The 24886-nt window shown below is 33.7% G+C and overlaps 2 protein-coding genes across 4 annotated transcripts in view; one reads left to right on the top strand and one right to left on the bottom strand.

The window, feature by feature from the left end:
- Positions 1–552: 552 nt before the first annotated feature.
- The window catches only part of LOC128234255 (uridine phosphorylase 2-like), a 31854-nt gene continuing 7520 nt past the window's right edge, over positions 553–24886 (bottom strand). Inside the window, exons 1-8 of one of the 3 annotated variants that reach the window (XM_052948369.1) lie at positions 22944–23100; positions 11851–11968; positions 11103–11264; positions 10039–10153; positions 9145–9215; positions 6347–6485; positions 4670–4816; positions 553–3860 (exon numbers count right to left, since the gene is read on the bottom strand). In XM_052948369.1, coding sequence (XP_052804329.1) covers positions 3721–3860; positions 4670–4816; positions 6347–6485; positions 9145–9215; positions 10039–10153; positions 11103–11264; positions 11851–11968; positions 22944–22993 — 942 coding nt within the window. In that variant the 5' untranslated portion in view covers positions 22994–23100 and the 3' untranslated portion in view covers positions 553–3720. Of the gene's footprint in view, positions 3861–4669; positions 4817–6346; positions 6486–9144; positions 9216–10038; positions 10154–11102; positions 11265–11850; positions 11969–14163; positions 14342–22943; positions 23101–24886 lie in introns of those variants that run through there. The other 2 variants (XM_052948370.1, XM_052948368.1) reach the window with 2 other exon arrangements.
- Positions 16545–19326, top strand: LOC128234254 (uncharacterized). Its single transcript, XM_052948367.1, has 2 exons — positions 16545–17110; positions 17654–19326. Exons 1-2 carry the CDS (start codon positions 16782–16784, stop codon positions 18498–18500), a joined length of 1176 nt encoding a protein of 391 aa, XP_052804327.1. The 5' UTR covers positions 16545–16781; the 3' UTR covers positions 18501–19326.

Below are 24886 nucleotides of genomic sequence, written 5' to 3'. Positions count from 1 at the left end.
TTGCGTATACGACACATGCCAGCAGGTCAAAGTTCATTGTCCTGCTCAAGGATTTCTTATATGTTGGCATTTCTTGGCTCCAACTGGGCCATGTACTGGGGGATCAATCATAACTTAGCACAGTTTTAAAGTTCACCGTAAGAATGATACGTGTCCGTGCAAAATATGACAGAAAGGCATGTCAGTCACACTCAAGCGACATTGTTAAAAATTCCATGTAATATGTTGGCTTGTCTGGGTGAAAAGACTTTGCACGAAAAATGTTCATCATGAGATAACAGCGTGACGCATCGGTGGTTCAAAAATGAAGGACAAACATTGGGATGATTAGCCCAGATGTTCTTGTTTTTTTAGCTTGTTTGACATGTTATTCATTCATGTTATAGCCACCAAGTTTTCACCACAATCGATCCAGGTCAAAGAACAAATAACAATCAAATAATCTGATTGATTTCCAGTGGCGTGCTTGTCATAGTTGGAGTAGACAAAACTTTCGAAACTTTCAACAGGCAGTCTGGAACAGCAATTAATATATCTTTATTTACAACAATAACCAAAAACTGCATTTATTTATTAATGTCTTTTTTCTTTATTAATGTGCTATACAACAAGAAACTTACAACAACTTACTTGACTTGTTATATCTTGTATATTTGAGTAATAACAGAATAATTCACCATCAACATTAACACGTTTCTAAAATGAAATATTTAAAACTTAATCAAGACAAAATTAACACAAGAACGAACAAAATATAACGTATTATTAAACGTAATGGCATCCAACCAAGATGTAGTATAATAAGAAATTTCTGCAAAGCAGTAAATAGCTCACTATTGCCTCATCCGATTTTTTTCATATTTTATAAACAAGAATTAATGGCAGAAATAAAAGTTGGTTTCTAAATTCACTGCCGAAAAATATGGTGCCGGTTTGTCAAGATATAAAAAATAATAAAATAAGTAAATAAAATAAAACTGTATTTATACTAAAAATGGTCACCATTTTGTCTAGGTTCATATACCGTGCTTAAACCTACCAATCATTTATCTATGAGAGGAAACAAATTATTGGTTGTCGGTAGGGAAACCAAAAATAACATTCTTTTTTATGTCTCATTATCAAGAATTGTACAAACAATGTAGCAAAGCATTTAAAAGAACGTACAACTACTAATATATTGAGTGCTACCTAGATTCTTACAATGTATGTTAACTCAATGAAAAAGTGAAGTAAACTCTCTGCCATGGATAATATTTTTATTTAACTTGAAAAAAGTCAATATTTTAAAAAGTTGTTAGCGGTAGCCTAATGAAGCGTTTTATTAGAGAGTCAGTCAGTCGGAAATATTTCCTTATGGCTTATGAAACCCTATCCCAAAACGAAAAAATACCTTGGTACAATAGGGATATACATGCAGAATAAAATTATTGTGCATACAGACTGGTTATTATTGTTTTCAGATGATGTCATGATATGGAGAAAAAACTGACGTTTATGTCTGATTTCATTTGAAATTTTAAAAAACATAGATTAAATTTTATGAATTATCATTTTCTAGGCAACCCAGACGCCTGGTTAAATCTTATCTTTTCTCTATACTTTTTATTTTCCTCAAAAGCACTGACATCGTTTTTTCTAGCAAGTCCACGCATAAAGCCGGCAGGATATAAGTAGTACAACATATATGTAATTCATGAGGGTCTTGTCGTGCTGCCCTTTAAACTGCTTGAAATGCGCCGTGATCTCATCCATATAAAATTAAATAAAAATGTTATATTGGAAAAACTGTAGATTATTATGCCCCCCCTCTAAAAAAACAGAAAAAAAACTACTGGTAGACATAAAACCTTTTTTTAAACTAATGCCAGGTTATTTGAACTCATATGAGTTTTCTAGCATCAGAAGTTATATGAAAGAATATATAAATAATAAACAGATATGTAAAAGTAGAAAACACATAAAATTGTAAAACGAATGTATACATTTTTAAAAATCTAGAACCTGTTAAATATTCACACAAAAATGTATAAACAGTGTATGGAATGATTATGTAAATAAGCTTCTTTTTGAGATAAAATAACAAGTCTTTACTATTAAAAAGCCATATTTTAGATTGTGAATACAACAATTAGTTATGACTAGTTTCTTTTAGCCCAAGAACACACCAAATTATTTTTCTGTTAAGCGTCAACCCCTTAGTAGGAAAACCCACAAGCTATTGGGTGAGTGGCAAATGAACACCCAAACCACTAGACTCTTACCCTCTCGTTCAACAATTGGCTGACACTAACCAAGCTCAAGTGGATTTTCTGGATAGAAACTAGCAGGCAATTGTATAAAAATGGTCAAGTCTTTATTGATTGGTCCATATTTATCCAATAATAAAAATTGACCAAATCATTTAATGTGCAAACAGGCCATAACATATGGAAAACTTATCCAAGTTTTATACCATTTGCTGCTGTACTGATTTCATTATGACGGGCTATGAAAATAAGAAAATGCCGCAGGTGAGAGGCTAATGTCTACCATCAAACTTCATTATCAATAAAATACAGGCATAGATTAAAAGCAATAAAGCAAAAGACAAGATGCGGCTAATAACTTGAAAATATGTATAAGCTGCACTCTCACAGATTGACAGTTTTGACAACTTCTTTTATTTTTGTCTTGGAATGAGCCATCTTTTGCGTAAATGACTGGAATCCAGAAACATAGAACAGCTGACAAAAGATAAGATCGCAAATGAATTTTCGGCTGTTTTGTTACAATTCAGATATGTTCTATTGTGAGTTATCTTATATATTACTGAATTGAAGACATAAACGCAGAAATCAGCTTATTCTAAAACAAAAAAAAAACAACTGTCAAACCTGTCAATCTGTGAGAGTACAGGTTCAAAGCAACTCAGATCAAGGATTTCTACAGTTGGCATACATACTACAATTTGACATGAAATTGTGTAAATAAAAAACAATTTTAACAAAGCCTAACATCCTTTTCATGGTAGATTCAAAGATTATGGCGTTTTGTTAATAATAAACTAGATTTGGTTTAAATTTGTTGTAAAAGTTAAAAAAAAAAATGAAAAACAGTTTTATCGTTGGTTTTACAGAACCCGAAACTTAAGTTTTTAAATCTACTGAAACCCTCTCCGTAGGTGGTTTCGTCAGCTCGTTTCATCCGAAAGCTAGCTTACTTAATTTTAAAAATACACACACATGGCGGACAGTGACCCAACATGTCTGTTGAAACACCATTTAGTTAAAACAGGCAATCAACCATCTTCGGTATCATTGTTTTGAACAAATTCAGAAATAATGGCTACATGCAAAAGCTATGTTGTTGAAGCTGTACACAAAACTATGCATTTGTTAGCTAGTGTTAAAAACACCCTTACTTACGTGTCTAAGGTGAATATTTTGATTTATGATTTTTTGAATTTCATTTAAGATTTTTTAATTTGACAAATCGATTTCACCGTTTCATGTATATTAGGCATCGATACACAATATATCATGATTTGCACATTTGGAATGTTTATCAAAAAAGTAAACAAATGTATTTATCAATGTGAGTATAAAACATAACGATAAAAATATCAAGAATTTTCACAAGACTTCGTTCAACGAACACTAATAATAACAACTTTTATAGCAGTGTCTATTCAATATAGCTCCTCCAAAAGCTGAAAACAGCACCCTGCTAAGCACCACTTTACTCTATGCCGAGCTGTTTCCGTATAAACTTGGCGACAATTTTCTGGGGTCGCTCCTGCCATTCCTCGAGCGTCTCATGTGAGGCTGTGATCTGATCGCTCTTCAATCGGTCCACTATCGTACAGCAGATGATTGCGCCTGTGGGTGATATATGAAATGTAAGGTAGGGTTCGTAACATTTTAGAACTACATAATAGCTGAGGTTGTAATTGCCATTACACGAGTGTCTGGTTATGAAGCTGACATCTGTCCACTCTTTCGTCATACCCCTTTTGTGCAGCAAATAGTTAAAGGTGTAAGCGACATGTAAATAAGTTTGTTAGAAATCTAACTATACTGAAGAACTAAATAATGGAAGAGGTTGGATTATCCATTCCTCGAGCGTCTAGTGTGAGGCTGTGATCTGATGTGTGTGTGTGTGCGTGTGTGCGCGTGTGTGCGTGTGTGTGTGTGTGTGTGTGTGTGTGCGTGTGCGTGTGTGATACATGAAAGTAAGTCTTATCACATATTAGAAATGTAGCTTTAGACACTAAATACAAAGCTAGTTTGTTCCTACCATTCTTCATGGGCATTGTTTGAAAGCGTTGTCTGTGCCCTCTTTAAATGGACCCTATTTGCACATTAGATTATTAAGGCTGTAAGCAGTATATAAATAAAACTGGTTAGAAATCTAGCTATTGACACTAAAATATGGCTGTGGTTGTGACAGTGATATCTTAAGCATCTGATGTGAAGCCATTATCTGTTTAGCGTTTCAATTGGTCCCCTATCGTACAGCTCCCTTGTGTGCCATCGCATCAAAGCAGAAAGAATACGTCTCCACATTCATGACTCTGTGGTACTGACTGTTTTATACATAAGAAACTTACAAGAGCTTTAAAGAATGTAAACATTCCAAAAGCACTAAAGAATGTTAACATTACACTTAATTAAAAGCCGAAACCTACTTTTAACTGCCGCCCTGTGCGCCATCGCAGCAAAGCAGAGTGACTCCATCTCGATGTTCAGGACGCCACGGTCATGGATCCTCTTCAGGAAAGCCATTTTGTCTTCCTCGGTAAAGTCACAGAACGCTCCATCCAGCCTTGCCTGACCTGGAATGTTCAAATTAATGTTACATTATAATCAGGGTATAAGTAAACAAACTTAAACCAATTAAAATGTATAGTTGCCAACCACAGAATTTTAACTTGATTGTAGACAGCTTGTAAAAATATCAAGCCCAAGTTCCTTGGAAATTCTCAATTATCTAATCCATAGAAAACACTATATTTTATTTGTATATAAAGCAAAATGAATACTTGTAATTTCAAATATTGATTCATTTTCTATTTCTTTACACGTTTTAACAGAATGTGTGTGTACCTTTTTGACAAGGTCATTTAATAAGCAAAAAGACAGTTGAGTAGAAACCGCGTCAAAAGTTCTCATGCTCTTAAACAATGTTTAATTCTTTTTAAATTAGCAAACACATATATCAGTATTTTATTCCTTACATAGAAGTCGATCTGTCCGTATATCAGTTTATTTTAATAAAAATGCATATTTATGACGTCAGCGGTCCAAATCATATTTGGCCGGTCCGGACCTCGCCAAAAATATAATATGGACCGCTGACGTCATATTATATCACGCCTTCAACATAAATGACGCAACGCCATTGGTCTAGGACTGGTCACGTGGTGACCCAATATATTTCCATATTAGGTCTCCAAATTTATATCGCTTCGCTCTCACCCGATATGGTTTCCTTTGCCCCGTATATCCCATATCGGGTCACCTACTAACCCCGTAACTTATAATATGGATCTGGCTTCATAGAAATGGTGAGTAAGACTTGCGTTTTGTAGAACGGCGAACAATTGTCGCAAGTAAGCGTTAATTGCTTTGTTTAATAAAACACATCAAAAGCGATTTAAACATATTGAATGGTAAGATAAAATGTTCGGTATAATTTAAGAAATATAATACACGACTTCGGGCCATATGACTTTAAAAGGACCGGCCAGTCGGTTGACTGCTCAGTCATGCAAGGCTGTTTAGCTGTTTAGCGGTAAATTGTGTTGAGCTGGTTGAAGAGTACTTTTTAAGTACTTTTTAGAAACTGGAGAGCAAGTACGGCTGTTCTTTTAGATAAACAAGCGAACACGCCCATGCTAGGCGTGAGTTTGGTTCAAAGTCTTGGGTGAGAGGAATTCTTCACCTATTTATCTAGACCGTTTTAACTACTCATTTTTATTATCAAACCTCGAACATAAAGAGGATCTCACATGAGTGCTAATTATAACATAATTTATTAAACAAGTTTGTAAAATTGATTAAATGTTGAATGACAACAAAAAATATACTCTTTTTATAATAATAATTAAATCTATGTCCGTTCTCAGCGCTAAATACATATGCCGCTATTTTATAGTGTGGTCATTTTCAACGCTATTTACTTATGACGTAACATCAAACTTATCGGATAGTTATTACACTATTCATCTATCGAAAACATATGATAATGTGATTTTATGATGTAAGTTTAACATTTATGATATAAAGTAAAATAAACTTCGTTCAACTTCTTCTGTATTGACCTCATCGCCCTTTAATAGTATGCCATAAAAGTATAAATTCACCTTCATAAAAGTCATAGGTACACATAGTCTTTCCTATAACAGTTTCATATTGCTGGTTCTTGGTACCAATCTCCTGTAATTGTTCACATAGGTCCCGATCCAGGAATGCCGGGTGCTGCAGAATCATGCCTAGTGTGGCCTGAATTAAGAAACAAATAATATATGTACATCAAATAATCGTTTTTAGAAATGTGCATAATGCAGACACCAAACGCCCATAGTTGTTCACAGAAGTCCTGATACACGGTTGCTCGAAATTGCAAAATGATAGCCGGCGTGTCTGTGCCACGAATAGAAAGGAAGATGTAAAAAAAATCAATTGTTTTGACAGTATAATATTGCTCGTTTGGGGTACTAAAGTAGCTCTGATACAGGAACGCTCGGAATTGCACCTCAAAGGCAAGGGAGTTAACAAGGAGAAAATAAACACTCACAAGATGCACGTTGTCTCCCTGAGACTGTAATTTATAACTTGGCAACAGTAGCAATTTTGATAATCACAAAGGACATAATCCATTAATGCGTGGCCGGATTTGACTGCTTTGAAAAAAAAAACATAACCAAACCCTTATGGCTATCTAACTACTGTATAAGTTTGATTAAGATACAATCAAAACTGAAGACTTGATTATGGCTATCTAACTACTGTATAAGTTTGATTAAGATACAATCAAAACTGAAGACTTGATTGAATTCACAAGCATGTTTCCCGACTGACAGTCACACTTACGGACACCATGTTCTGGCATAAGCTCTTCTGGCCTTTTGAACATTTATAATAAATTGCCATGCGTTGTGTTGGAGATAAATTTAGACATAGTGGTAAAGGTTATAATAATAACATGTAGTATACATATCCGTGATTAATGCAGCTTTTATTCACTAAGCTATTTATCATGTTACCATATGTTTGCGGCAATAATAAAGAAAAGGGTATGTCTTTCAAAAGTATTATTATTGTCTAATATTGCGTTTAAATACTGAAGACTTGCCCACGTGCGCAAATTTACATCTCTGGTATTTTGACACGTTTCTATGGTAATTGAGAACATTAAGTATTTTTAGAAAAATGCTTATAGTTTATGTTGAAAAGAACTTCAAACATTATGATAAAGGTGATATACATAAATTATTTTGCATTTAATACTGCTCTTATTTACTGAGTGATAGTATGTTGCATTAATATTTGGAAATGCTATATAAATCACAACCGTGATGGACTGTACGAAGAGAGAACAAATTAGACGGAAAGATTTATTAAATCACTACTGACTAACCTGTAATTCTTCTTCCAATTGATGTCAATAATCAATGGTGTTTTTTAATAATATAAGAAAGAATTTTTCAGTTATAAGAATTGTGAGGGTTTAATGAATACAAGAGAAAAGATTTGTATTTTATGCAATGTCTTTTTTACACTTTAACATTAAGACATTAAAGCCAGAGGGCAATAATCAATATCCAGACAATACAAACACTCGTGAAATAAAAAAAAAATCTTACACTGAATTAAACAAATATCCTCTATAGCATATCTTTCTACATAACAATTAATTGATTTAAACAATAAAACTTCAATATCAATATTTTTGTTCTTATTCTATATTGTATGCGTTTCAAAACAATCTTCTTTGTGTATGTTGTATGCAAAGTTCAAAACCCTTCTTCGCCTATATTGTATGCGTTACTTTATTTCTATATTGTATGCGTTACTCTATATGTTGTATGCGTTACTCTATTTCTATGTTGTATGCGTTACTCTATTTCTATGTTGTATTCGTTACTCTATTTCTATGTTGTATGCGTTACTCTATTTCTATGTTGTATGCGTTACTCTATTTCTATGTTGTATTCGTTACTCTATTTCTATGTTGTATGCGTAACTCTATTTCTATGTTGTATGCGTTACTCTATTTCTATGTTGTATGCGTTACTCTATTTCTATGTTGTATGCGTTACTCTATTTCTATGTTGTATGCGTTACTCTATTTCTATGTTGTATTCGTTACTCTATTTCTATGTTGTATGCGTTACTCTATTTCTATGTTGTATGCGTTACTCTATTTCTATGTTGTATTCGTTACTCTATTTCTATGTTGTATTCGTTACTCTATTTCTATGTTGTATGCGTTACTCTATTTCTATGTTGTATGCGTTAATCTATTTCTCTATTGTATTCGTTACTCTATTTCTATGTTGTATGCGTTACTCTATTTCTATGTTGTATGCGTTACTCTATTTCTATGTTGTATGCATTACTCTATATCTATGTTGTATGCGTTACTCTATTTCTATATTGTATTCGTTACTCTATATCTATGTTGTATTCGTTACTCTATTTCTATGTTGTATTCGTTACTCTATTTCTATGTTGTATTCGTTACTCTATTTCTTTGTTGTATGCGTAACTCTATTTCTATGTTGTATTCGTTACTCTATTTCTATGTTGTATGCGTAACTCTATTTCTATGTTGTATGCGTTACTCTATTTCTATGTTGTATGCGTTACTCTATTTCTATGTTGTATGCGTTACTCTATTTCTATGTTGCATTCGTTACTCTATTTCTATGTTGTATGCGTTACTCTATTTCTATGTTGTATGCGTTACTCTATTTCTATGTTGTATTCTTACTAATAGTTGAACCAATTTGTGATTTTTGCAGGAATCGAATTTAACTGTCGAAAAAAGCGAATATTCGCTCAAACTGCTAGTGGAAAAAAAGTTTAATTGACTTAATGTTGAATGACTTCATGTTGGTACGACTTCTCATGTTACCAGGTAAGGGAGATAACTCACCACTTCCATATAAGGTCTCAGGAGACCGTCTACAGCAGCATCTGTGATCACAACCGTGCCTGGTTCCAAACCTGGATAAAAACAGTAGAACAAAATACAAAAAGAGACGGACAGACTGACTGACTGACAGACAAACAGAAGGCAGACGCTTCCATGAAGACGCTTTTGTTGGGTACTTTCTCAACTACTTCCCATTGTAAATATATTCCCAATATTACACTAACCCTATAACCCTAATTAACCCTAACCCGAAAAGTACAACCTTAGAACAAATAAAGTTCCTTTACGGAATGAAGGAAATAGTACCAAATATAAACCAATCGGTATGCCTGAACGGACAGAAGGATGGACTAAGTAGCAACTATAATAGGGAATTTGGTAATTTATGTATTCAAAAGATATGTAATAAAAACAGTTTAAGTCCTCTTACAAAAAAAATTACGCATCAAACTCAACATTTACACACATCATATTTTTCTTGATTTAACTTTCTATTTACTTCCCAAAAGTCTTATAAATTCTAAACGTTTGGTAAATACAAAAAATTACAAAGCCACATTAACCACAAAATACAACTCTTTACAACTGAAAAATAATTGTGGTATCAAATAACGACAATCCGTATTGCAGGCAGAATGATACGGCAGTGCGCTTTCTATTTCTATTGCAATCATATCGTTTAAGGTATTTGATGAACACACATCATGAGCAATTGGCAATACTGTAAAAATATGCATGGTGACCCCATGGTACCATATTAACAATTTCTTCCTCTTCACGTGTCCTTTCAATTAAAACGAAAATGGTTTCGGCTCACTAGGAATAAAACATTCACATAATTGCACATCCTATACCATAGTTGTTTATTATTTCAAAAGTAAATCTGTGCCAAACCTAATCCTCCACTTGTTCCGAGCCGGAAGAACTTAACATCCTTACAATCAGCGTGATACAACATCTTCAACACCTCGTGGAATACAATGGATAGGGATGGGATACCCATACCATGCTGTAACAGAAAACAAAGTCAACATACCAGATAATGACTTAAATGCATTAGTGTCTCTATATCATTGGTATCCGGCCCTTGCTCTGTGCCTCTTAACAGGGTGTACTTTTTAATTTTGAAGTACATTGCTTTTCCCTGTAGATTTTGTTGCTTTGTCAACAATGCTTTGACATTTACAAGCAACCTGCTGAGCCAACACCAACATTTTTTTAATTCCCAAAGGGACATAACTAAACAATGTTTAAAGCCAAAGTAATTGCTTTGCTGCATATGTCCATGTGGTCTCTGGTAAAATATGTATTTAGTTTTATTTGAATATCTTGTTACTTTTTTCGCAATTTCGATATCAACAGCAAAATAATGATATCATAAGTGTTTTCAGATGCATCACCAGGAAAACCAATTTTGGGCCAAAACATGAGCGAGTACCTTTAAGTGTCGAACCCGGCATAGACACATACCATAGCCATACAGCATAATAAAACTACATCCGGGCCATATTTCTTGGTAGTTCTAAAGCCTTACAAGCTTATATAATTTATTTCATTAAGCCATAACATTACAAACTTAAAACATTAGAAAATCATGACTATCATGAAGATAATATACTTTTCAAGTTCAAAACCCCTAAAAATGTAAATATCACAAAAATTATACCAAAACAAATATAGTTAGTATAGCTTATCGTGTTATAAGGGATTTATATACATGTGCTTTTTTATAACCTTTGCCATTTTCACGATTCATTAAATTTGCCAAAACAAACATGGTTGCTGCCATTTTGACATAAATTCTCACGATTTATTTCTCGTAGTTTTTGCCTGCGTCCTATCTATGCTAGTGTTCTATACACAGTGATTTACAGAAATATTTTTACAGAAAAATGAGGGCCTGATCACCCAATTAATTAAGTTGCTCAGTCCTTAATAACCAAAGATCTCCCACTTACACTAACAGACAGTACAGGCCCCACTTTATACAGCACATATCGGTCTGAGCCGTGGGAAATGTCGGACAGTGTCATGCCCGCCGGAATCTTCTCGTTCAGCTGACCGACCATGAACTGCGCAAACTTCTCCATTCTTTTGGGGGATCCACCGAAACACACAAACTGGAATGACGGTTTGACATTGTTATAAGTATATAAAACAAAAATCTTTGTTAGAAGAAAATTGGCCAACAAAAATACCATTTATATTTCAGCAAACTAAGACCAATATTTCTTCATTAAGTTATTTTAATTTTTCACGTCAATTATGTCACATACTTTTTCAAATCAAAAGGGAAAAAATGTTATCCGCTGGGTTAAATCATGAAGCAATCACTTTCAGAAAACATTTTTGGTAAATGAGATTTAAGGGTTTTAAGGGAGAAATTGAGAATCAAGAGAATGGTATGCAGAACACTTGATCTTAAAATTTGGCATTACAGTCAAACGTGTATTAAGTGGCCACCTTTGTGAAACAGTCAAATTAACTGCTTAATACAGGTGGTCACTTAATCCAGGTGGAAAAATTTCTGCCACTTAAGCTGGTATGAATTACACAGAAATTTGGCATTATGAAGTTTGTAGACTCTCAAAACAATTGATTTGTTATACAATAATTGGGTTGAAAATAAAGTTCCGTAACTAGCATTAAATACACATAGGGGATAGGTGTACACTTTCTATGTAAAGCACAAAAATGTAAATGTACCTTGACATCTCCAAACATAGCTGGAAGGTCGTTGGCCTTGTCACTGAGGTTAAGATGGTAGAGGACATCTTCTTTAAGTTTCGGGATGTGGGGATTACGCAGCGTAATGGGGCCATCCCTGGAAATACATGGTTTTGAAATGTTGGCAAATCATTTAGAACCAATATGTTACATGGATCAAATTTACAATAGCATGCCTGTCCTATTATAAGCAACCTTTATGCAAATTTGACCTGGTCCTTTAAATTGAGTCAGGTGACAGGAATCATTGTGACCAATTATGAAAAAATGATTATTAAATAAAATTGCCCACTAATAAAACGATGCACAAAAACTATGCAAATTATAATAAATTGAGAATTGTTAATGTTGCTACCACTCTGTGAAAAATGTAGGCTTCGGGATGTTTTAAGTGTGTGTGTGTGTATAAATTGTGCTGTAAAACAGCTAGTCTTTTTAAGACTTCGTTTATTTAAATAAGCGATACATTACTTTTTAATTCAATAACGCAATCTGTAAACATCAAATTTGGAAAGAATACGATTTGGGGGGGGGGGGGAATGAAAATAATGTGCATGGGGAAAAAGCCTTTAGGAGGCAGTTAATCGCACTTAAAAATCAATGATTAAAAAAAGAAATACATGACCTTCAGACAGGCAAAAGAAAATTAAGATCGAGGGTATTTTGTGAGTCAGTTAATTGTGAGTCAGCATATTTGTGATTCATGATATTTGTTAATTAGTATAATTGTGAGTCAGTTAAGGCCAAGCATCTTTTAATTAAGTATGGCCCTATGCGACTGATTCACTGTGAATCCACATGTTATTGATTACAATATATCAGCTTTGAACACATTTAAAAGCCTTTAACATCCCTATGTAATCTGTCTACCATTGTCCCTCATGGCAACGGAGGTTTCAGAAACTAGCTGAGGTAAAACACCCCAATGAGTTATAACTATATAGCTATGAATGGTTTCTAGATCGACACAAGATGTTAATGTCAACTTAATAAAAAAAATTATCTCTTATTTTTTTGTATATTATGAAAGGTTTGTTAATTCAGAACTATAATGTATGTTTGATAGTCATAAAGCATGCTTTTGCTGTAGTGGAATTGGTGTTAGAGGGGTATAACTTTGGATATTTTGCATATCCCTCAAAGCAGTAAATTATATGCTTTAAATGTCAGGATTTTTAATCTAAGATGGAGCATTCATGTGTATAATATTTATATTGTTTTGAGGTGTACGTAAATAATATACGTTGATGATTTAAGGGAGGGGTTGAGCTACAGGATTTGCCCTTTTTAGTCAGTTAGTGTCATGTGCATTGATGTAGTTGTTTTCATATACGTTTTTGAGTGCTATCATTAATAGTTATAAAACTAAAACAATCGCGGATGTGATCAATACTCCCACGTCACCACTTTTTATCATAGAAATTATCACTTGCATTGATGAATACGCCTTGAATGCCCATTGTCATGAGTAAGCAGCAATAAAATTAATGCTACTGAATTATTCTACGTCGATATATAGAAATAATAAAAGAGTGATTTCTCTTAAAATACCAAATACAGAATAATGGTTCATGTGCACTGCATTCTTTATTACAATGATTAGCCTGTGTATGAAGTTTTACGTTGACACCTCAACAGCTATTTAAATTGAAAATCAGACAAAAATAAAAATAATAAAAATTGCCAGAACTCTAATGATTCAATATGTACCCCTTATGTTGGCCCGGTCAGACCCACTGACTGACAAGGTGATTCCTTAGTCCAAATAATTGTACGTTGACGGATTTTTTTACGATTTTTGATATGGCAAATCTTTCACGTACAAATTGTTTTGTACCAAAAGTGGATAGTTGTTCCGATCGGGATTCCGAGTTAAAGCATATTGCGTCCATAAAATATCATAAAAACAAGAAATATTACTAGATAATATTATTTTATATTAGTTCCGTATACAAAAAATAAATATCCAACGAATAATTATGAGTTTGATGGGGTTTTCTTCATTTCATTCTGTTAAAACATAAAGATATATACATGAAGGGCACCTGCAAGGCTGCAGTTCACAGTTTTACAATCGGAGCTCTTCAGCCATGGCCGAGTTGTTACGATTGTATTTACGAGGCCTATCTCATAGCTTGTCGGAGGTGGCCGAGTTATAACGATTGGGTCGAGTTGTTCCGCTTGGCATAATTGTTGTCTGTGTCAGTCAAGTTTCGTTTTATTGGAAAGGTAAATCATGTGTTTTAATGCATCTAATGCTTGTTTTTTTATGCAAAATAGCTTTGTACTTACATGGTAAAATATGAATATAAACCTTTATTATCCATTTCAAACATAAAATACTTCACTAAATACGATTTCAATATTTTTCGAACCCCTTTTGCACAAACCCGTTTAGACGTTATGGATTGGAAGAATCCCGTATAACACGTCTGTTATTTCAGACTAGGTGATTCCTATAAAGCCTTAACCACCAAGTGAGATCATATAAAATGTGTACTACATGAACTCATGTTTACTTCTCGCTTCACAACAATTATTTTGTCTATTTTTATGGCTAGTTTTTATTCATGAGTGATACACTGTACCTCAGATAACTTGATATTTCGAAATTGGATAAATCGCTACACTCCCTTTCATAAGAGTTGTAAAGCAATTCGGCCTGCATTCAATTACAAATTGAGTACAAATCAAGTAAAAAAAAAAAGAGGAAAAAAGTCACAAACGTACTCTTAAAGGGTGAAAATCAGAGAACAACAAAGAAACATTGAACATTTATATCATTTACTTGACATCTTACATTTTTAAACTGCTATTAATGCATGTTTTAGTACACTCAAAGTTTCAAAGTTCCATTTAAACACACAGTTTAAATCTTACATACTGTGCATATAAAACATCAAATAAATTGACTATAAACATGTTTACATGTATAAACTACCCTTTTTATCAAAGATACATTGAATATCACTCAACAAGACATTTGTTTTGCTTTAAGGGTATGCTAAAGCAAAAGCGAATGCAGAACACTTAAAAAACTGACCAATATTAAATTAAAAAAAGAGAAGGCGAATTTTACGCATTAAAATACACAAAAATTGCACTGTATTAAAACAAAACATTACATTTTCTAAACATTGTTTCAGTTATTTCAATATTGGAAAATGTCAATAAAGTGAAATAATTACCAATTTTGTAAATAAGGAAGTAAGAGTTTATGAAGACATTTGAGCTTTAATATTGTGAAAACAATTCCTGAAAAACTAAAAACAAACTAGACCTAGATTTGAGTTTTTATAACCCTTACCATGCGGGGTCCTAGTTGTTGTAACCCAATCCATGCTAAGTGGAATGTTCACCAAATCCATTTCAAATTCAAATCTTGCAGCAAATTACCACATCAGTACATAAAAATCACATAGTAAAATAATAAATCTAGCATCTTAACTTTATGTACAAATGATAGTAAACTGACAGAGAAATCCATAATTATGTATCGGATCTTCTCCCAACTCCGCCATTTTATGCATACATGCGTTCACAGGGCATCTATTCTTCATACTTGTTTTATTTTTCATTTTTGATTTAAAATCCATAAACACCACCGACCGAACTTGTGAAACTAGGTCACCGGTGTCAACTTAAAAAAAAAATACTTTCGATTTCACCACTCACACTTAGTGCACTGTTATTTGATATTAAACCATAAAATGTTATAGTGTTTTCTCGCACATAATTTTCATATATTTATGTCTACTTATTCGATGGCAGCCGCTGACACTTTTATTTTTTATCTATAAACAACAATATTTTCATGCCCTAAATTGGCAGGGGGAAACAACAATCACGTGACAGTTATCGTTTGTGTCGGTTGTTAAATTTGCCAATGTTTATTGCTATTGTTATTTTAACAACTCCTGCATATTTTAATTAATTATTTCATACAAAGAATGACTATTATCGTCAATTCCGCCATTGCCAACGGCGCTGCCATAACAGTTGACTGACTTTTATGCTATCACTATAAATTTGCGAATACTACTACGGAATATCAAAACAGTCGAGATCTACTGCATTCGTACTCTTATCTGTTCGTTTTCTTTCGTTTCGCACCAAAATCAATACGGTCGGGAAAAAACATTTGAAAAAAAAGAAGAGAAATTCATTTTTTTTTCTGTACTTTTCGGAAAATTAGACCCGCCGGTTTTGTAAACCAATTTATATAAAAGTAGTGGCCTAATTCAGAAAATGCAATACTTGCATGAAGTCATTTCTTTAATTGAAAAGCATCGACAAAGCTAATGGAAATTGTGAGAAAAACACATATGTTATTAAGCTGTATGGGCTTATATTTCCCAATCATGAAAACATAAACCAACTATAGTGCAACATTTAGATATTTTAATTTGCTTTTCAATCAGTTTTGCATTTATCTATCAAATACTGTGCTTCCATATCGATGAATTCCTGTTATTTCAAAAGGTTTCAGCATACAATAAGTATACTATAATTATAACACTAATTCAAAACAATGATAACAGTATACGGTTTGGTATATTTGGGTCATATTTATCTTCACTGATATTTCAAAAGTAATTGACATGCGCAATGTAACACTACACTTTAAACATATCAAGGACTTTGTGCGAAACAGTTGTAAGGTCGTCTATTTATATTGAGTTGCAACCATCCTGCAATAAACCTGGGAATGTTGCATATATATGTTTGCTGAAGGGTAAACTTTCCTGGTTGAGAATTGAAGAAGCAGACTTATGGGATATAAATAAGTCAGATCTCCGTGTGCGATGAGATCACCACATACTAATAAATGTTTTAAAATCGTAAAATAATTCATAAAACATATCAGAGGTCACTTCAAAACGTGGAATACAGAATTGACATTAATCACAATGGCTTCGGAACATAGGACATTGCAAGACTCGGTGTTAAATGCCTCTGATGAGATACATGATTTGTCTTGTTCTGTGTGTAAAGATGACAATCTCAACATCGAGGCCAAGCATTTCTGTGGGGACTGCTCACAATATTTCTGTGACAAGTGCCTGATATCCCATGCCAAAATACACAAGTTTCATGTTGTGTTGGGTCGGAAGGATGTGGACAAGTGGGTGGGGCAAGGTGATGCCCTGGTAACGTGCGACCTTCACCCACCGAAAGTTTTGGAACTGATGAGTGAGGATCACGATGAGCTCTGTTATAGCCTCACTGTTAACCACAGGTGAGTGATAAGAGTACCCTTCATGATAACGAGTTTATTATTCATTTTAAGCATGAAGACATAGAATGCACATACCGATATCATTCTGACCAATATAAATAAACTTAATTGGCCTGGTCATTTAAATTTCACCGAAAACATTTGAAACTTGTTTGAGGTCACTGATCTAATAGCCAGTTATTGTGAATTTACTTGGACTGTTTATAGTACGCGACCATATGCCCTAACTTACATATAACGCTAATAAAGGGTATTGCCATCACATTCACGCCTCTGGCATTAGGGGCCAAATGTTGTACAAACAATGCAAACGAATTATATACACAACAACACAGATGTAGACAAAAGGTTTATTAATTTATTTATTCAACAAAAAAATCGAATATTCGAATATCGCTTTTGACATTCGAATATCAAACGTTCGATCGGATATTCGAATATCCGTTTGCATCCCTAAAACTAAGTGTGAAAAATCGAACCCATTCGTCTGTCCAAACAAGGACTTATGACTTAATTTTCTCAATTTAATAACTTTTTAAATAGGATGTGCAGAAGCATCAGCTCGATATCTGATCTGGCCAAGGGCATACATAAGATGGCTGACTTTAAGCAGCTTCCAGCTAATGTAACCAAGGTAGCAGCCAGCCTAATCCAGGTGAGCGAGGCCAGAAAGAAGAACCAGAATTCCCTGAAGACCTCATGCAAGTCAATGCTGACAAAAGTCAAGTCCTGGAGGTGTTCACTGAACCAGCTGCTAGATGAGCTGGAAAAAGGGACAGTGGAACAAATTGACAGTGTCCTGGTTGACCTGGATGGGTTACTACAGAAGGATATTGACCATTGTGACTTCATCTATGACCAACTCAAGGTCTTACTGGACACTGTTCAAGCCCAATGCAAGGAGTCCAGCTCTTTCATTGGCTACAGGAAGTGTAAGGACAAGATGGCAGATGCCAATAGACTTCTCCGGGAGATGGACACCAAACAAGAAGCAACCATTACTTTCAAGCCAGACACACGCGCTCAACAATTGCTGTCTGACTTGAAGGCACTAGAAAACATCCAGGTGTATCCTGATCTACAGTTGGAACAACATTCTGGACAAATCCATCAGTCTTCTAATAAATCCAAGGTTTTCAACGTGAAGGCGAAGAAAACATATGCAGTGAAAATAAAGAAAGACAAACAGGATTGTGATCTTTTTGGTATGAGGGAACTTATAGGAGGAGAGATTGTTTTGGTAGACTGTAGCAGTTGCAGAGTAAAGGTGTTAGACAGCGAATACAAGGTGATATGCCACAGCTCTCTCCTTCAGAACCCACAGGACATCTGCCGCATCTCATACCATCAAGTGGCTGTAACTGTTGACAACTGGACTGACGAGACATGAGGTCCAATTTCTCACTGTGTCAGCTGACACCACGAAGATGACCAGGAAGTTCTCAGTTGACCATGACTGTTACTCCATCAAACACCATAAGGGCCAGTTGTTTGTTGGCTCCCACACTGCCCAATACCTATACACAACAGAAGGTAGACTTATCAAGAAAGTATATCAAGACGCTTCTGGTCATGTTACAGTGAACCGCTTTGCCTTGAGCAATGATAGAATGAAGTTATACATACCAGCCTCCAGCCACAATAAGATTGTTATTATTGACAAATCAGGCAACATTCTGGCCACACTGCATGACCCTGACTTTTACTGGCCTTACAGAGTACATGTGAGTGAGGATGGACATGTGTTTGCGTGTTTCAACAGATCCCATACAGTAGTGCAGATTGACCAAGACTGCGGGTAGAAGCTAGCCACACTGGTCAAGGAGGGAGATGGCATCTACCAACCATCTGCAGTCTAACACAGCACCCGCACTGACAAACTGATCGTAGTGGGAAAACAAAGTGACAGTCTGGTTATGGAACTACAGTAATAATAAGTGGTTACTGAAGGATATAGAGTGAATAAAGATGAACATGTATAAGTTGTGAAAAATGTATTTGAATGAAACAATTCGATACCAACACATGTATATGTACAAATCATCATTATCATGGATGTTGGGGATAAATCCACTACCACAAAGTTGTTCAATGACATTAGTATTTTGTATCAGTAAAAACATTGTTTGTGTGATATTTTGATATTTGACAAGTGTCTTAGTACAAATACAAAATAGTTATGCATGATACTAATTGTCATGAAATAGGCCCAGTATAAATAAATCATAATCATGCCTGTGTTTTAGTAAATGTATGTAAATCAATTACTCGTTTTAATAACAATTCTTGTAACAAGAGCTGTCACAGAGACAGTGACCTCGACTATTCCGCCTCTTTTAAGTTTAAGGATTGCAAAGTTTTGGTGAATAGCGAATGGATCACTGTAAAATTAGACTACATGCAAAATATAACTCATAATTTCTAAGTTGAATAATAATCGCCACAATTTGCACTATTGGGTATATGCAAAATGAAGTTACTAGTATCTAACTCGATTATTTAAGTATGTTTGATCGTTGAGTACCATTGTCTAAAGTTTCAATGCAGAACATCAAGTTGTTTGCTGAGATATTAACGGATGAAACCAAGGGGCAAAAATTTGAATTATATGCCAGACAGAGTTACCTTACTTGACTGATTAAGTAGGTTTGGCAGCTGGGAACCCATTTTAAAAGTGTCAATGCAATACATGAAGTATTTTCTAGATATTGACCAAAATGTGGTTACATTTAAAACCTTAACCAGAATTCCTAAATCGATTAAACAAGGGTCATATTTCGCATTTCATGCAAAAAAGAGTTATTGAACTTGGTTATTTAAGTACGTTGGATGGTTGAGTACCATTAAGTCTAAATGCAATATATAAAGTCATTGCTGAGATATTTTTGATTGTGTGCTTAGATGAAAAACCTTCGCCAAAATTTTAATTTGTCAAATAATAAAGACTAGGGATGGAAGCGAATATCCGAGTATCCGGATATCCGGATATCCGGATATCACTCAAGTATTCGGATACCAAAATGGGTATTCGAATATTCGTTAAGAATTAAAATTTCAATGAAATAGCTTAGCAGAGACATAGCAATTGTTATAAAACTTTTCAGATGAAATATTTCAGATGATCAACAGTGTCTGTCGCGGGTATGTATCACAAATCGTCTGCTAATTGGGTGTTTGCACAAGGCGTGATATTGTGTCCTTGTGCAGCACCTTGTAAAGTTCTGTGACCTTGTTTACAATGACAAGTGTTGTTTTATGATCTCAGATGTGCTTAATTGACACTAGTTGATATTAAATGGATTGATCATTAATCCGTAGGAATTGATCGTCCAATCACAAGATAAGGGTCGTGCAATCAAAGCTATTAATGACCAATCGTATTTTTAATGAATATGCATGAAGAAATCATTGCTATCTGAACAATAAATACAAAAACAAATTTGTTTATCTTTTCACTTTTCCATCATTTTGCATCTTGTAATTTATTTTTCATACCATATGCACAGTGACTTGAAGGGAATGTGCTGAATTTTGACCTTTTTACTATTTTAAATAGACAAATCGAGATTTTCTGACTTTGTAAAAGTGCCGTAATTCATAGTTATTTATGAATCTGAAGAAAAAAATATATATTTTGGGTTATTTTAGGTAAAATTTCACTAATTTTTTTTAGAGGTCAAAATTCAGCACATTCCCTTCAAGTCACTGTGACCATATGTAAACATGTTTAGTTTATTCGATAAATAAAAAAAGTACACGCATGTAAATAAAGAAAAATCAGATCTTCTGTTTGTCTTCTTATCTTTTCCGCAATTATATGCTTTATTACAAAACACTGCAGAAGTTGTAGGTATTGCATTAAATCAAACAATGTAATGAAATAAAATTACAATCGACTATCAAATAATCAAAGCGTCATTTAACATGAAACCTGCTGATAAATAACAAACTCGAAAGCACGTGGCAGTAACCAAGCAACCACCTCGGCCGAAGTGACTATCAAATTCGCGAGGTGTTCATCGCGATGTGGTATTCATCATGAGTTTTATGACGCAAAATGAGTTGTTTAGCTTTAATTATAACATTATAAATTATTAAGACTGAGAAAGAATGAATGAAAAAGTGAAATTGCCATATGACGAATTATAAATTAAGTGGACAATTGTGTCAAATAACAGAAGGTGGGTGACATATAATAGGAAATTTACTTATTATGAAAACAATTTGATACGAGTATCCGGATAGTATTCGAATACTTGATACGAATATCCGGATACCGATTTGGTATCCGGTTTCCATCCCTAATAAAGACGCATAATTTGCATCATATCCAGAATAGTGTGATATAACATTATTAACCAAGTAGGGTTGGATAGTTGGAAACACATGTCATAAGTTTCAATACAATACATAGTTTCTTTTGCAGACATAATGTCTAACATTCAAAACCTTAACCAATGCTGAATCTAGGTTGCGTAGTATATATGTAGCTGTCCTTATTCCTCGAAAAGTTGAGTTAAAAAATCATATTTGATATTTTAGCGATTCAATTTTCACTGATTCAATATAATTCGTCAAAACAAATATGGCGGCTGCCGTCCTTTATATGATTTAAGTCATATAAAGTTTTTTCGTTTTTCTTTTTTTCTCTTATTTTTTTTTGACTGCGTCCTATATACGATAGCGTCCTATACTCAATGATTTACGGTAATTCTTACCACTTTTTTTCCTCCTCAACATCACTACCCAATTCATGCTTTTTTCAGATTTTATCTTTAAATCGATCTTCCAGAATTTAAAGTTACAAAGTATGTTTGACAGACATGCAGCATGCATACATGATTTTTAGGCAGTGTTGATCTTCGATTTGTTTCTATTATAGGCTAGAAAATAAATTAATAGCAAAAAGTATGTTTGATAGTCATTCAGCATGTTATTACAGTGGTGGGTTTGGACATGTGTCCCTTTCTTTAGAGCAGAAATATATATGGCGTAAATGTGGTTAGAGGGAATTAGGTCTGGGTTCTCACCCTAGAAAATGCTGGGGGCCGTATCGTTGATCGTTTTTTGTATTGAATTTGGTTCTATTCTATGCTTGAAAATAAATGAGAAACAAAGTCTGTTTAACAGAGCATGCTATTGCCATGGTGGTTTTGGTGTTAACCTTGGAAAGTCACCCCTTCCTGAGGGCACAAAAAATAGGTTTTAAATGTGGCGAGAGGGGTTTTGAGGGTCACCCCCTTGAAGAGGGAAAGAGGGTCCAGGGCACTTAGAATTGTGAAAATACTCACAAAATATCTAAAATTGTGAGTTAACCATGTATATTTCAAACGAAGAAACTGCTATTTAAGCCTATTTTAATATGTCGTTTCATTATTCAATCTCGTGGTTTGAAGCCTTTAAAGTAGAACTGAACTAGTATTTGACATTAAAATTGCATTTAAACACAGCTGGCCTATTTTTAGCGTCAACAGCACAAATGAATATAAATAAACAAAATTGATATTGTGAATTTTGAGTCCAATAAGCTTACCGGTTCAACCGTAAAGTTACAGGCAGAATCTTTGCAAGTATTTCACAATAAATCTTGAAATAAAAGGGTAAGAAAGTTATATGTTTCTAATTAGATTTTTCACACAGTAGTTGGACAATGCTTAGAAAGTTTTTAGTGTTTTAAAAAAGAGACATACCGGTAAACCTCCAAAATGAATGTCAAAGAACTTAGTTTATACTCCCAGTTTAAAATTCATAACGGAAGACCTGCTTGAATCGATTGCTTGTAACACTAAATAAACATTCATATTTTTATAGAATATACTAATATAATTCTTACCAGTTTCTTTCCTCCTCATCATTAATCCAATGCATTGTTTCGGATGTCATAAATAAAAAATCTGCAGACAATAAACAGAAAAATATTGGTCAAGTGCATACGTCCTTTTCACGGATCTAAAACAAGAGTCAGTGAATCATAAATCACCAAGAGATAGTGGAGACCCAATATTGGTCTACTTAAGATACAAGGAAATTAAGACAGATAAGATCTGCATTTGTAACACAGACCCAATGATATAGTTGATTATGTGTAGATTTCTGCATATCGTATTCAAGGACACTCATACAAGGAATGTACAAGAAAGACCATTGATGCAAAGCATCAAAGGGCGCCGTTTAATAGTTTATGCACTTGTTATATGTTGAAAAGCAAGGAATGTCCAGGCCAACAAGCATATTATGGTGCATTGAACCGCATCTATGCAATTCTCAAAATGTTTGTAGTTTTCTGCATGACAACATAGGCAAAAGCATTGAAATTGAAGATTTTCAAGTTGAACATTTCATTAGGGGTGGGGTACATTAATGAACAAGACAGAATTAGGGTGCTTGTGCACTGTACTTTTTGTCATTGCCACATACCCATATACCAAGTTTTATTTCAATACCATAAGTAGTTTTAAAGTAATGCTCTGGTCAAGAAAAAGCGGCAAAGGGCAATAATTATGTAATTAGCTTAAAAACAGCTATAGTCATTGTGCACTGCACTTCCTCTCGTTGTGCTAAATACCATTGAATGATGTTTAATGAAATTCCAAAAAAAGTAGTGTTCTAGTTATGCTCCGGACAGGAAAAGATACAAAGGGAATAACTCTTGCAATACGCTAAAATAGAGTTATTGTTCATGTACACTGCAGTTCTAATTTTATAGGGGGAGGGGGCAACGTCACCATGCTGGAATGACATCTTGTAGGGAAGAATAAGTTACCTCATTCATCATGAAGAAGTGATATGAAATAACAATTTAACAATTTGTGTAGTACTTTAATAAATATTATCATTTCGTCCGAAAGTTGCAAACATAAATAGAACATAATTATTGAACTGTAATTGCAAACATAAATAGAACATAATTATTGAACTGTTATATAAAAAGTGAACATTGTTTACTAGCTGTTTAATAATACTAATGTTAACTTCTTCATTTACATAGTAAAGAAGAGTAGAAAATGGATGTTTAAGTTGATATTGACACAAAAACAGCATGTGTCTTATTGGACAATGGCATTTTTTTTCAAATATGATAAAAATAACGCATTCAAACTGAATATGTATCAGACTATGTATGAAGGAAATAATACTGTTTCTATTTTTCACAAAGGTTTTGAAATACAACAATGCACATATAAGCATAAATAGGCCAAATATGCAAAAAAATAATAGTAAACAATGTGTGAAAGTGATACTGAACACTTAAAATACTTTCTTTGTGCATTAAATGAATATATACCAGAAAAGCAATACTAAATCAAGTCCAAAATGTATAATAACATGAAGAACACCCCTTTATGAATATCTTCATAACAAATCAGAGTACATGTAAACAATAATCATTTATATCATTAGTATCAAATGTGTCCAGTTTAAAGTGTGTTTTCATTTGCATTAAATTACATTGTAATATATACCAGAAAAGCAATTATAAAAATCCTTAAATGTATAAGAAACTTAAGACAATAAAGAATAACATCCATTTATGAATATCTCCAAAACAAATCAGAGGTCACCTATATATATAATATATATAATGAATGTGTCTGTTCATTATCTTTAAATGAGCATCTTTAAAGTGAAACTCTTATTTGAAATCAATACATATAATTGTATATATAACACATATCAAATTGAATGAAAAAACAATAACTACTTACTAAATAATGCATTAACTGAAATATCGTTTACTGATAACAAGCTTGTCACCCTGTTTATAATAGCAGAATG

The sequence above is a fragment of the Mya arenaria genome, chromosome 5 (assembly GCF_026914265.1).
Source record: "Mya arenaria isolate MELC-2E11 chromosome 5, ASM2691426v1".
In the NCBI taxonomy this organism is placed as follows: domain Eukaryota; kingdom Metazoa; phylum Mollusca; class Bivalvia; order Myida; family Myidae; genus Mya; species Mya arenaria.
The sequence above is the reverse complement of the archived record's forward strand: the minus strand, read 5'-3'. Positions and strand labels throughout refer to the sequence as shown.

What these genes read in the sequence shown, in the direction of transcription:
- LOC128234254 (XM_052948367.1), top strand. Translation starts at nt 16,782, where the DNA reads ATGGCTTCGGAACATAGGACATTGCAAGACTCGGTGTTAAATGCCTCT. An exon ending in AGCCTCACTGTTAACCACAG is followed by an intron (nt 17,111 to 17,653) that starts GTGAGTGATAAG and finishes CTTTTTAAATAG; the next exon opens with GATGTGCAGAAGCATCAGCT.